The following is a 13,710-nucleotide window of genomic DNA, read 5'->3' as shown; positions in this document are numbered from 1 at the left end:
GGCAGGATGGCCCTCTGTCGGGAGTGCTTTGACTGTGCTTTTCCTGCATGGCAGAATGGGGTTGGATTGGATGGCCTTTGGGGTCCCTTCCAACTCTACAGTCTATGATTCTACAGTTAGAAATGACCCCCCCCCCCAACATGCCTTTATTCTACTTGCTTTCTTTCTTCTTTCTCCCGTCTTAAATACCTTTTATTGCAGGCATGGGCAAACTTGGGCCCTCCAGGTGTTTTGAACTTCAACTCCCACAAATCCTATCAGCCGGTAGGCTGTTAGGAATTGTGGGAGTTGAAGTCCAAAACACCTGCAGGGCCGAAATTTGCCCATGCCTGCTTTATTGCGTTTGGAAAGCTCTCAACCATGATGTGTGCGTCATCAGAAAGGGAGTCCTGAGCATGCCTTCCAGGAACAGGAAGCCCCACTTCCCTCTCTCGCTTCCTGCCGAATTCCCTCCCTCCTTCCCGCGCCTTTCTTTTCCTGTCGGAGGGCAACATTTCTCGCCTCCCCCGCCGCCTCCCCTTTAAGCGCAGGACGCCGTTACTAAGGCGGAGGGCAGGGCGCGTAAACTGAATCCGTCCGGCGGCAACAATCGCGGCGGCGCTTGGTTCCGCTGGGACTCCCTCGGCATCATGGCGTTTGCTTGCTTGGTAAGGGCAGAGCGGGGAAAGCAGGGGAAGGAGGAGCTGGACCAGGGCTTGGAAATGCCAAGGCAGTGGAGTGGGCGAAGAGCCGGGCGAGGCCTGACCAAGCTGCCTGGGCGATTCTTGGGAGTTGTAGCCCAACGAAGGAACTTCTCAGGCCCCTTCCACACAGCTGAACAAAGTCCCACATATTCTGTTTTGAAGTGGAATATATAGCAGTGTGGGCTCAGATAACCTAGTTCAAAGCAGATATTGTGGGATTTTCTGCCTCCATATTCTGGGTTAAATGACTGCGTGGAAGGGCCCTCACAGAGGAGGAAAAGAAGTGCAAGGGGGACTCAGAGGGTCATTTGGAAAGGAAGAGCTGAGTAGTTTGGGAAACGGAGGGCCTGTTACTATTATTACATGTACAGTAGAGTCTCACTTATCCAACACTCGCTTATCCAACGTTCTGGATTATCCAACGCATTTTTGTAGTCAATGTTTTCAATATATCGTGATATTTTGGTGCTAAATTCATAAATACAGTAATTACTACATAGCATTACTGCGTATTGAACTACTTTTTCTGCCAAATTTGTTGTCTAACATGATGTTTTGGTGCTTAATTTGTAAAATCATAACCTAATTTGATGTTTAATAGGCTTTTCCTTAATGCTTCCTTATTATCCAACATATTGGCTTATCCAGCATTCTGCCGGCCTGTTTATGTTGGATAAGTGAGACTCTACTGTATTTATATCCCGCATTCTCTCTCTCTCTCTCAAAGAGATTTAAGGGCCCTTTCACACAGCCATATAACCCAGAATATCAAGGCAGAAAACCCCACAATATCTGTTTTTAACTGGGTTATCTGAGTCCACACTGCCATATATGTATTTTAATGTATTTCTGTAACACTTTTCTCACCCCAAGGGGGACTCAAAGTGGTGTACAGTATAATAATGGCAAAAAATCAATTCCTGACATCCATATAAAAACAATACATTGCATATGTAAACAACAAAACATATAACTATTCAGTTAAGATCAATTAAAACTATACAAATTGTCAAAACAAACGATAAAAAATATTACACATTAAAACACTTAGGCATTGCATCACTCCCAAGATTTTCCTTTAGCTGCTTGAGTATTATCATTTGTGGAATGCCTGCTTGCATAGCCATGTTTAAAGCTGTTTTTTGAACAACAGGAACTGGAATTCTGCCTTGAATTCCAGCCCAAAACAGGTATTGTGGGAATTTATTCCCCTATGTGGAAGGGGCCTAACCAAAGCAGCCCAAAACACAGTCCTCTCTTCTCTCTTTAGTATTAAGTCCAGCAAACCTTTTTCTTGTAGTTTTCTTAGCTGACCAAAATGATGTGCAGGCCTCTTGGAAGGCCAGGAATCTAAATAAATACAATATTCTGGGTTATATGGCTGTGTGGAAGGGCCCTCAGTAGGATGTGGCTGGGAATCATGCAAAAACTCATGATCCTTCTACACTACCATATAAAATCCAGATTATCTTCTTTGAACTGGATTATATGGCAGTATAGAAGAGTCATGAGTTCATCTGCACTGTTGAATTAATGCAATTTGACTCCTGGGAGTGATTGGCCCTCTATGGCTGGCATTGTTGCTGTTTTCCTTTTGCTTGAAATGGTCTGAAGGAATGATCTCAGTCAGTGCCTGTTAAGCTGCCTGAGGTGGAGGACCAACACTACTAGTTCCCTCTTTTTTCCTGGAAGTTCTCTAGGAAAGCAAATGACTGAAGCCCCATTTACACTGTCATATAATCCAGTTTGAACTGGATTATCATGGTCAGTGTAAACTCATAAAATCCAGATTGAACTGGATTATACGAGTTTACACTGCCATATAATCCAGTTCAATGCAGTTATTCTGAGACTTGACTATATGGCAGTGTAGATGGTCCCAGTCCATGGGCCAACACTGGAGTAGCACTGCCCTAAGTGAAGAGATCCCGTCTTTCCTGGCTGGAAACTTTCAACTGTTCAATTTTTTTACTTTTCATGTAAATACTGTATCAAATTATTTATTGTTATTGAGGTCTTTGGGTCTTCGGATTGTGCTTGGTCTGGAACCTCCCCTGCGGCCACTTCTGGGAGTGCATGACTCCAGTGGTTGTGCCCGCAAGTTCATAGGAACACACAAGCCCCCTCACCACGACAAGGTGACAATCCATCGAGGGGGGTTAAATGTATAGTAACCCTGTGAAGGACTGGGGGGAGGAAGAACCAAGCTTTGCCATCTAGTGTGGTATAGCTCATCAGAAGTGGGGCAGAGTTTTAAGAAAGATTTGTGATCACTTCTTTGTGATCATTATATCCCTTCTCGTTCTCTTTTAAATTTATCCTATATCTGAATCAGAAAGTCACCAGATGGCACCTGTTTCCTATTCTGTCGGAAAGATGTAAGAGTCCTATCCTGGTTTGTACTTGGCCACCATATACAGTATATATATGGATAATAGAAGGCAAAACTATCCTAAAAGCGAAATGGCCAGGATCTATTTCATTATAACTAATTTTTGTATTGTAATAGTGTTGCTTTGTGGATGAACTAGATAACAGAAACTTGAGAAACAGCTTTCCAGAAAAGAAATGATTGTTTAGGAACTCATGTTTCCTATGTGGTCTGTATAGCAGTGATATCTCTCTTACATGAGTTAAATGTATAGATTGTTTAGGTTTTTAAATAATTACCTCCTTTTTTTCATAATCAGTCTTGTTCTGTTTATCAGGGCAGAGATAAAAGGCTATGGAAGACACTGAACTACTGCTGGAAATGTTATTACATCAGCATCCCTTCAGTTGTTCATGACCCCTAGAATGGGAAACTTGCTATTCGAATGAATGCTGGTATTCTTAAGACAAATTTTGCATACTGTATGGAATTTTGCACAGTTCCAAACATAGAGCATTCATATAGATTGTATCTTCCCTAAGAAGGGCTTGCATGTAACAATTGTAAGAATCTGCCTTAAAAGTGTGGCCTGGAAAGATTCTGTGGTTCAGAATAGAACTGTGTAATACCGAACTTTTCCATCTGCATTGTATTCTGAAATTCCTGATCTTCCCCAAAGCCAATTGTAGTTCCAAACTCAGTGAAGGCATGGTGGAAAAAAGAGACACAGGATGCATCTATGCTATGGAATTAATGCAGTTTGACACCACTTTTGACTCAGTGCTTTGGAATCATGGGAGTTGAAGGATAGTTATGCTCAGCAGTGCTCTTTCACAGCGAAGGCTTTATAGTATACTTTTGTTCTGTAGTTGTGAAATTTCCTAGCAATTTATTCTGTTAAGGCTCCTATACTCCATAATGACTGTACTTCCAGTTTTTAGCTGACCACAAATCAAAGGGCTTGCCTCCTTATGGGATCAACTTGAAAAAACAGTCAGCTACCAGCTAAAGACTGGAGCAAGGTGTCACTTTTCCAATAGTTCACACAGCTGTCTTAATGGAATTCATTGAGGCCAATGGTAGTGAACTGACAACCTAAAGACAAGATAATAGCTGTTTTGTAATTGGCAATTCTTATTTTTATATACAATAAAATAGTTAAATCACAACAACAATTATTCTATGACGGATGCACATATTATCTAAGTGCAGCAAAAACGTAATGTAATATGACTTTTTTTCTTCTGTAGGAAGATCCGACATTGGAGAGGCATTTCAAAGGCCACCGAGATGCAGTAACTAGTGTGGATTTCAGTCTAAATAAAAAACAACTAGGTGAGTTGCATCATTTTCTTCAGATTTATCTTTCATGGAATAAGGTACTAGAAAGTAAATCATTCTAAAGATGCTGTGTTAAAATTTAATTCAGAAATGTAAACTGCATCTTCAAACGGAACATTTTGATCCCTTAGAGCTACAGGCAGTCCCCATATTACGAACAAGATAGATTCTGTAGGTTTTTTTCTTTAATTGAATTTTTTGTAAGTTGGAACAGGTACATTTGTAAAGTGTAACTCCAGCCGTGTGTATGTGTGTGTGTGTGTATACACACAGAGAGAGAGAAAGAGCGAGAGAGCACAAGAGCACTCATAGCATAGGGAAGGGTTAACACCGCTGTGATGTTTGCTTTGCTGTCTGTGCCTCTGTTCAGAAGATTTCACCTCACTTTCTGCCCATGTAATAATTGGATTTTGAAAAAATTGTCTTGTTGTGGAAACAAGGATTGGTGGGAAAACTTCAGTTGAGACACCTTTTCCCCATGATAACTCTTTCAGGAGTGGATTTCCCTTCCTAGGTTAGATTTTTTATACTTCCTGTTGTCTCACCCCCGTTCTTAACTATGAGTCATTTGTAAGTCAAATGTTTATAACCTGGGGACTGCCAGTATATTGTATTGCAGAACTAGACTTACAAAGTCAACATTTGTACGTTATAAGCTGGGGTTAATATTGTCCCAAGAAATCTTGTGTATTAGTGTTGGATTCATTATTTTCAAACGAGGAGTGCTGATATTGCTCCAAACAACTGTTTCATCCCATTCTGGCTCTGGGTGTTGCAGGTATTATGGAGCACTAGAGTACCAAAGGCTTTAGAAAAGTTTTTGACTAAGATTTCAAAACAGTGGTTGAAGGAACAAACTGTCAATACTTGGGAAGACAATTCCAGAAGTATGAAGCAAAAAAGACTAAGGACAAAGCTGAACTAATTAGCAAAAACCCCATTTGTAATTTTAAAGAAGAGGTTCTCGGAGGTATACTTTATTTCAAGACAATTATTTTGTTGTTGGAACTAAAATCAATACTTTATGTGCTTACTTTTAGTTTTGTGATTAGTGAACACATTTTTCTTCAAAGAGAAAAGCAAAAATTTGAAACTGGTGACTAATGCTTCTGTTGTCTGTAATGTGCTTCTAGTTTAATTTTGAAGAGATAATGAATGCCTTCTTTTATTCAATCTAGTTAGCGGATCTATGGATTCATGTTTAATGATTTGGAGCATGAAACCTCAAATGAGAGCCTATCGCTTTGTGGGACACAAAGATGCAGTAATGTCTGTTCATTTTTCACCATCTGGTCATCTGATTGCTTCAGGTTCCAGAGACAAAACAGTTCGCTTGTGGGTTCCAAGTGTGTAAGTACCTGCTAGGTTGCCTTTGCCATATCGCTCACATTCTGAGTTGTCCAGGATTAGGGGATAAGCATTTTTTGGTTAAAGAAATTCAGTTGTGAAAAGATAGCTCATTAATGCTGGAAACAGAAATTACTTTTCTGTGATTGCAGTAAAGACTGACTTATTTTTAATGTTTGCATCAGTGCAAAGCAGGTATGCTAAAGATAAAAGTGCCAAAGTTTTTACTTCATATGTATGGGTCAGAAACCTTTGTTCTTATGTATTGCCTTACTAGGGGGGTTAATTTTTATAATTTTTTTCAAGCTTCTGAGTGTAAACGGATTCTGAAAAAGGTTCCTGCTATAAAACAGTTGTAGACCAGAATGATATAGATTAGCATAAAAGTGCTGCCTTCCTGTGAATCTCCTTTCCTTAAGTAAGCTGGCTGGGATTTCTGGGAGTTGGAAGTACAAAACACCTGGAGGGCCGAAGTTTGGCCATGTCTGCCCTAGAGCAGTGATTCTCAACCTTTGGTCCTTCTAACAGCTGGTAAGCTGACTGGGATTTCTGGGAGTTGAAGTTCAAAGCACCTGGACTACCAATGGTCTGGAACCACTGCTCCAGAGGGTCTTTGGGGAAAATTTGTTTTCTTTTTTTAGGGAGGAGATGTGACAGAGCAATGCCCTTTCTGGCTAATGCATCTCTCTAGCATTCATCAACCCCTTGTGTAAAACTTCTTCAGCTCTTAACTGACGCTTTTGCTTGCGTTTCCATACCCGCTTTGCAGTGAGACGTGATGTCCTTGCAGATTCTTTGTCTTGCATCATCAGTTGGAACAAACAGTTTTAACAGAGTACTGATTTGACCTTACTACTTCAAACATTCTTTTTTATTGTAAATATTATCTGTGAAGCATACAAATGCAAGCTGTCTGGAATTAGAAGCCAGTAAATAAAGTGAAGTAGAACAAATTCTTGTACTATGTTTAGTATGTTCTGCATGACTAAGTTCTACCATTTTTGTAAATGTATATATTAAGAATTAGTGGGGAAATGTGTGTAAACTTCAAACTCAGAGTGTAATAAATTTCTCTTGTGTTTTCTATCTCTCTCCCCCCCCCCCCCCCCCCAATTAAGCAAGGGAGAATCAACTGCATTCAAAGCTCATACAGGAACAGTCAGAAGTGTTCACTTTTCAAATGATGGACAGTCATTGGTTACTGCTTCCGATGACAAAACAGTTAAAGTATGGTCAGTCCACAGACAAAAATTCTTGTTCTCACTCAGTCAGCATATCAACTGGGTTCGCTGTGCTAAGTGAGTAAAGCTGTTTCATTTTCTGATTGTAATATATATTACATAAAAGTAGGCTATATGACGAAAGCTTCATCATGTTCTTTCTCTCTCTATTTTGATTATATTAAAAGTTCATCATACCGGGGAGCAAGTGTACTGAAATGAATGTCAGTTAAGTTACTCATGGCTGCCTTAAGTTCAATTGAATTAAAACTGGTGTATTCAAGTATGTGTGATACTATCTGGGCATTTAATGAAGCTGTGTATAACAGCCCTGTGGCTAGGCTCATCCTATATAAGAGAAAGATTTGGAGTAGAGCCTGCTAATTGTGTGTAGGCTGCCTCATAGATCTCTCCTTCCACATGAATAGTATGGGGTCGTTTGACTTACTGGGTGGACCTGAGGACTGGCCCTGCTGTTTCTCCACATTGGGGGCGGGATGTCTCAATATGGCCTTTGTGTACAACTGAAATTTTCAGGCCAGTGAAGACTTGAAATGATGACGTAATACTCTATTCATTCATCACTCTACAAAACTACCCAATTCCTGTTTAAAAATTAGCCATGTTTCAGCACTTCAGTTATATTTCCCACAAAGACATGTCGTAAATAAGATCTTGACCAAATTGGAATGGAGATTAGACTGAAAAGAGCATGGAATAAATTTATTTCTGTGAACATGACCCTCTAGTGTTTTTCTCCTGTCTAAAGTAAGACAGTCAGCTGAATAGGAATGCCATTTTTCTTGTTCACAAAAAAGGGAGCTTTCATTTTCAAAACAAATAGTCAACTTATTCAGCAGGAGGTATTGTTATTTCATGCTTCTGAAGACGTTTAGGCTGAAATCTCTTATCACACACACACACACACACATTTGCTTTAGATCTAAATCCCATTGCAACAGGGCTTACTCCTCAGTAAACATATATAGGGTTATAATTATTGTTAATGCCAAAATTACTTAGAATTCTGAGCAAATATAGTTTGAGTAAATAAAATACATGAAAGCATATCTGCAAAAAAAGAGCAGATGTCTACGAACATTCATAAAAGATTTGTTTTGCTCCTTTAATTAAAGATATCCTAGGGAACAATATTTTTGCACAACATCTATTGCTTATTTTAAATACCTTTTAATAATTGTCATAATTGTTGATGCATGGAGAATATTCAGGTGAATAGCTTTTATATTCAGTTATTGAAATCATAAAATTATAGAGTTGGAAGTAATCACATGGGCTATCAAGTCCATGCAGGAAAAGCACAATCAAAGTACCCCTGACAGATGACCATCCAGCCTCTGTTTGAAAGCTTCCAAGGAAGCCACACCACACTTCAAGGCAAAGAGTCCCAATGTTGAACAGCTCTTACAGTTAGGAAGTTCTTCCTGATGTTCAGGTGGAATCTCCCTTCCTGTAATTTGAACCCATTGTTCCAAGTCATAGTTTCCAGGGCAGCAGAAAACAAGCCTGCTCCCTTTTCCTTATGACAGCCTTTCACATATCTATACATGGCTATCATGTCTCTTCTCAATCTTCTCTTCTGCAGGCTAAACATCCCCAGTTGCTACTCATAGGGCATGATTTCCAGAGCTTTGATCATTTTAGTTGCCCTCCTCTGGACACCTTTCAGTTTGTCAATATCTCTTTTGAACTGTGGTGCCCATAATTGGACACAGTATTCCAGGTGAGGTCTAACCAAAGCAGAATAGAAAGGCACCATATATTCCATCAATTTAGACCAATGGTTCCCAAAGTGGGCGCTACCGTCCCCTGGTGGATGCTGCAGTGATCCAGAGGGGCGGCGATGGCCACAGATGCATTTGGGGGTGATGAATAACTGTAAGGGGGCAGTGAAAGCATAAAAGAAAGAGAAGATTTAGAAAAAATGATTTATGTATTCCGCTCATAGTGCTTAATTTTTCTTTGAACAAAGTACTGGACATTGGCTCGGTTCCCGCATACTCCCTCACTTTCATTGAGGCATGTGCAATCGCGCACTGCTACTGTTCACGTTATGCCACTGAATTAATATTAATTTCCAGGAGGTGCTGAGTAATTTTTTTTCTGGAAAGGGGGTTGTAGGCCAAATAAGTTTGGGAGCCACTGATCTAGACACTAGACTCTTTTTGATGCATCCCAGAATCCCATTGGCTTTTTCAGCTGCTGCATCACACTGTTGGCTCATGTTCAACTTGTCCACAAAGACTTCAAGATCTTTTTCATATGGACTGTTGTCGAACCAGGTATCACCCATTCTGTATTTTTGCATTTCATTTTTCTGCCTAAGTGCAGTATCTTACTTCTGCAGTGTCATATGCATGCTGAATTCATTGTTATAAGCCTATTAGTTCAGTACAAGTATTTTATTAGCCATTTGCTTTTGAAACTATTGTCATCTTGTTGCTGTAGGTGAACAGGATGTCGCTTGTAGTTAAATGGATTCCTGTCTTTTAGGTTTTCTCCTGATGGAAGATTAATTGTATCATCTAGTGATGACAAAACTGTCAAGCTCTGGGATAAAGCAAGCAGAGAATGTGTGCACTCTTTCTGTGAACACGGAGGGTATGTAATGGTTCAGATTCTTGGGACTGCATCTGTTTTTGAAAAGTCTTTGAATACTGTCACTAGAGTCAAATATAGCATTCTCTGTCATTTACAGACACACTAGACAAGACACACTAAGAGGAGTATCTTTGCCCTTACTCCTTTTTTAAACAGTCTTCTCATGTAGAGAATAAGAGAAGAAGAGAGCATTTGCAAAATCAAGGTTCTTATTCTTTAAAGAGGTTCTGCAGATTGAGGCTTCTTTTGCTTTAGAACAGTAATTTATTTTGTGTCTATGGGCCCCAGATTGGCATCAAATATGTTGCAATTTTGTAAACATTTTCATTGTCCTATGGTGTGTGTATGTGTGTGTCTTGTGTCAAGTAGCTTGTTGACTTACGATGATCCCGTGAATTGCATAGTTTTTTCCCTCCTTAGGCAAGAAATTCTGAAGCAGTCTTGCCAGTTCCTTCCTCTGAAATATACCCTAAACCATGTGATCTACATTGGCAGTCTTCCTAAATAGGGCGGTCCTTGCTTAACTTCTAGTATCAGATGTGGTTTGCTGCCTTTATGGTGTATATTTTTACATGCAATGTCCCCTACAGCTTGAATAGATCAAGGCATTTTTGCCAAGTCCCTCCACCAGGACTAAAACTGTTATGATTGAGCCTCATGGCTCTGTTACTGACAGACGTGGGCGTAAGACTCCTCGAGAGTCAGATACTCTCGAGGAGCGAGAAAGAAAAAGACTGCGAGACATTTTTGCAGCACCATCTGACGAAGAGTCTTTTGAGGGGTTTACGGAGAGAATGGAGGAGGGGCTGGTTAGCTCGGAGGAGGATGAGATGGATTGGACTCGGGTAAGGGAGGAATTGGGTGCCACTGGCCATGATGGGATAGAAGATGAATGGGGACCTTCAGGATTAGACCCATGGCTTAGCTGGAGGGATGGGACGGGATCCACAGCTGGAGATGCTGTGGGGCGTAGTCAGAGGTGTTCCAGCTCTGATGAGGAAAGTGATGAGGAAACGCCCGGGTTAAGGAGGACAGCTGACAGTGATGAGGATTTGTAACTGGCATAAAATGGGGCTTGGGAGCAATTGCAAATTGCGTTGGGCAAGGTAATCTGGACGAACGCTTGGGATCTGTGTGGGACGCTTTCCTGAAGACTGGTGTGTTTTCGTGTGCTGATACGTAAGTTGTTTTGGAATTCAGGGTCAGACGGCGGGAGGAATTGTGTGGGCATTTGTTTGTGCAAACCTGTGCTTACTCTTATTAGCTTGACCTTCCGTCGTCTTCTTGACGGACGCCATCTCCTGCTTTGAAAACTCGGACTGAACTGACCACGGCTTGTCTTCCCCCTTCTTGGACTTGGAATCTACAAACGTCTGCTTCTGGCTTTGATCTACGGAAAGGAACTGGGTCTACTCTTCTGCTACAATCCTTGGCTGATCTGTTCGTGTTGGAAATCCTGTCTGCTGTGTGTGTGGGAGCGACGCAAGTTACTCTAAGCACAGTGTTGGCAGCAGAGAGGAATCTGCTGCCAATTAGTTGCATTCTTTTGTATCTTTTGTTCCTCGGCTTTTGTTTTGTTTATCCCCAGGCTGAAGCAAGCAGTTTATTTTTACCCGGATTAAACTCCGGTTTAATCCGGTTTATCTTTTGAATGTTTTTCCTTGTCCCTTTTTGCTCCTAAAGGCTAATACTGCCTGGCCCTTGTATTTTACGGGCATTTTTGAGTTCTGTAATCCAATAAACTCTGTTATCTTGAACCTTGTGGCGTTCTGTCCTTGACAGATTGCCCAACGCCATAAAAAGTTTATTGCAGTAATAAACCCGTCAGGAAGACGATGGAGGAGTTAAGGGCCAAATTTGACCAATTACAAACGGCTTTTACCGTCAGCCAAGCAGCTCATGCTGTGAAAGGACATGTTTTGACTCCTGAACGCTTTGACGGAACCAGGTGCAAGTTGCCAACCTTTTTGGCACAAGTGGAGCTTTATTTTTCCCAGCTCAGTGCTCATGCTTTTCCTACAGACACTAGCAAGGTGGCATTTATTTTGAGTTTGTTGACCGGTCCCGCAGGACAATGGGCCACTAATTTAATTTTGGGAAATGACCCAGTCAAGGACAATTTGAATAATTTCAAAAAGTTATTAACTGACACTTTTGGGGATCCTCTCCGCACGGAGAATGCTGGGTGGGCTCTGTATCGGTTGAAACAGGGAAAGGGGACTGTTTTGGATTACTTAAATAAGTTTAACTTGTATCGCCACCAGCTGGATTGGGGGAAAAATGCATTCATGCTTTTATTTACTGCCGGGTTAAGTGATATGCTCCAGGATGAATTAGCACGCTTGGAGCCGGCTGAAAACTGGGACGCCTTAGTAGCTAAGGTGCTGCGTTTAGACACAAGGTTCGAGGCTCGTAAACACTCGAAAGCAATGTGTGCGCCACCCATGCATATTACCAGGGCACCTGTGGTGATGGGGGAAGAGCCTATGGAGCTTGGGGTCTTTAAAAAGCTGTCTACAGAGGAAAAGAGCCGTAGGAGGCAGCTGGGGTTGTGTTTATACTGTGGGAATGCGGGGCATTTTGCCAAAAACTAATGTGAAACCTTCTCAGCTTTCGGGAAAAGGCCAGCCCTAGTGCGACGTGAGTCCAACGCACTAGGGCTCCTCAAGCAGTCAACTGAGGGGAGGAAGCATGTTTTCGTACCCATTACATTATCTGTTGGGGGAAGGGAACTTGTTTCTACTTTGGCACTGCTGGACTCAGGGGCTACGGTCTCTTATGTAGATATTGAGTTTGCTAAGAAGCATGGCATTCCTAGAGTGCGCAAGGCATGCGACGTGTGGGTGGAAGGAGCAGATGGGAGACTGCTGGAGACTGGGGTGGTTAACCATGAAACCTCAGCAGTAATGTGGGAGGTGCAGGGAGTAACGGGAACGTTTGTGTGGGATATTACGAGCTTGCCTAGATATGATGTGATCCTGGGGATGGATTGGCTAGCTGTAGTAAACCCACAAGTAGATTGGGCGACACGTAAAGTGATTTTAAAGAGGCAGGATTGTTGCACTCTGAATGTTACTCAATCTGATATGGAGGGAGTGCCTGCTGAGTATGGGGAGTTCTCTGATGTATTTTGTAAAAGAGAAGCGGACAAATTACCACCGCACAGGCCATATGATTGCGCCATCAAGTTAGCAGAAGGTGCGAAATTGCCAGCAGGAAGGCTGTATGCCTTGACTGTACCGGAAAGGCAAGCTTTGCGGGAGTTTCTAGATGAAAATTTAGCCAAGGGGTTTATTCGCCCATCTAGCTCTCCAACTGCGGCACCAGTATTCTTTGTAGCCAAAAAGACTGGGGAACTTAGGCTGGTCTGCGACTATCGGATCCTAAACAAATACACCATTCGGGATAGGTACCCGCTACCTTTAATCTCGGAACTGTTATCAAGGGTGCAAGGGGCTAAGGTCTTTACCAAGCTTGACCTGCGGGGGGCATATAACTTAATCCGTATACGGGAAGGGGATGAATGGAAGACGGCATTTAACACGTGTTTCGGATGCCACGAGTTCCGAGTCATGCCTTTCGGACTTTGCAACGCTCCTGCGGTCTTCCAGAGGTTCATGAACGATGTGTTCAGGGACCTAATTGACCAATTTTTAGTGATTTATTTGGATGATATCTTGATTTTTTCTAAGGACGAGAAAGAACATCGTCAACATGTCAAGCAGGTTCTGCACCATCTGCGGGCTAATGGGCTTTTCGCCAAGGCTTCCAAGTGCGTCTTTCATGTGCCTGAAGTGGAGTTCCTAGGTCATGTAGTGTCAGGTAGGGAACTTAAAATGGATCCACATAAGGTTGACGCCGTCAACTCATGGCAGGAGCTAAAGACTAAGAAGGATGTACAAAGGTTCTTAGGTTTCGCTAATTACTACCGGGAGTTTATTCCGAATTTTGCAAAGCTCACGGTACCTTTGACGCAGCTCCTGCGTAAGAAACAGCCATTTGTGTGGGGGCGGGAAGCTCACGATGCGTTTCTACAACTTAAGTCTAGTTTTCAATCGGACAACATACTAACACATCCTGATGTTGACAAACCGTTCGTGGTAGAAGCGGACGCTTCTAGCTACGC

General features: G+C 41.9%; 1 protein-coding gene across 2 annotated transcripts in view; it reads left to right on the top strand.

Annotated features, from left to right (window-relative positions):
* Positions 1-423: 423 nt before the first annotated feature.
* poc1a (POC1 centriolar protein A) overlaps positions 424-13,710 on the top strand; it is a 31,193-nt gene continuing 17,906 nt past the window's right edge. Inside the window, exons 1-5 of one of the 2 annotated variants that reach the window (XM_016991584.2) lie at positions 424-647; positions 4,305-4,389; positions 5,574-5,745; positions 6,861-7,040; positions 9,477-9,584. In XM_016991584.2, coding sequence (XP_016847073.2) covers positions 630-647; positions 4,305-4,389; positions 5,574-5,745; positions 6,861-7,040; positions 9,477-9,584 — 563 coding nt within the window. In that variant the 5' untranslated portion in view covers positions 424-629. The remainder of the gene's footprint in view (positions 648-4,304; positions 4,390-5,573; positions 5,746-6,860; positions 7,041-9,476; positions 9,585-13,710) is intronic. The other variant, XM_016991583.2, reaches the window with a different exon arrangement.

This window comes from Anolis carolinensis, chromosome 2, assembly GCF_035594765.1.
Source record: "Anolis carolinensis isolate JA03-04 chromosome 2, rAnoCar3.1.pri, whole genome shotgun sequence".
Lineage (NCBI taxonomy): Eukaryota > Metazoa > Chordata > Lepidosauria > Squamata > Dactyloidae > Anolis > Anolis carolinensis.
The sequence above is the reverse complement of the archived record's forward strand: the minus strand, read 5'-3'. Positions and strand labels throughout refer to the sequence as shown.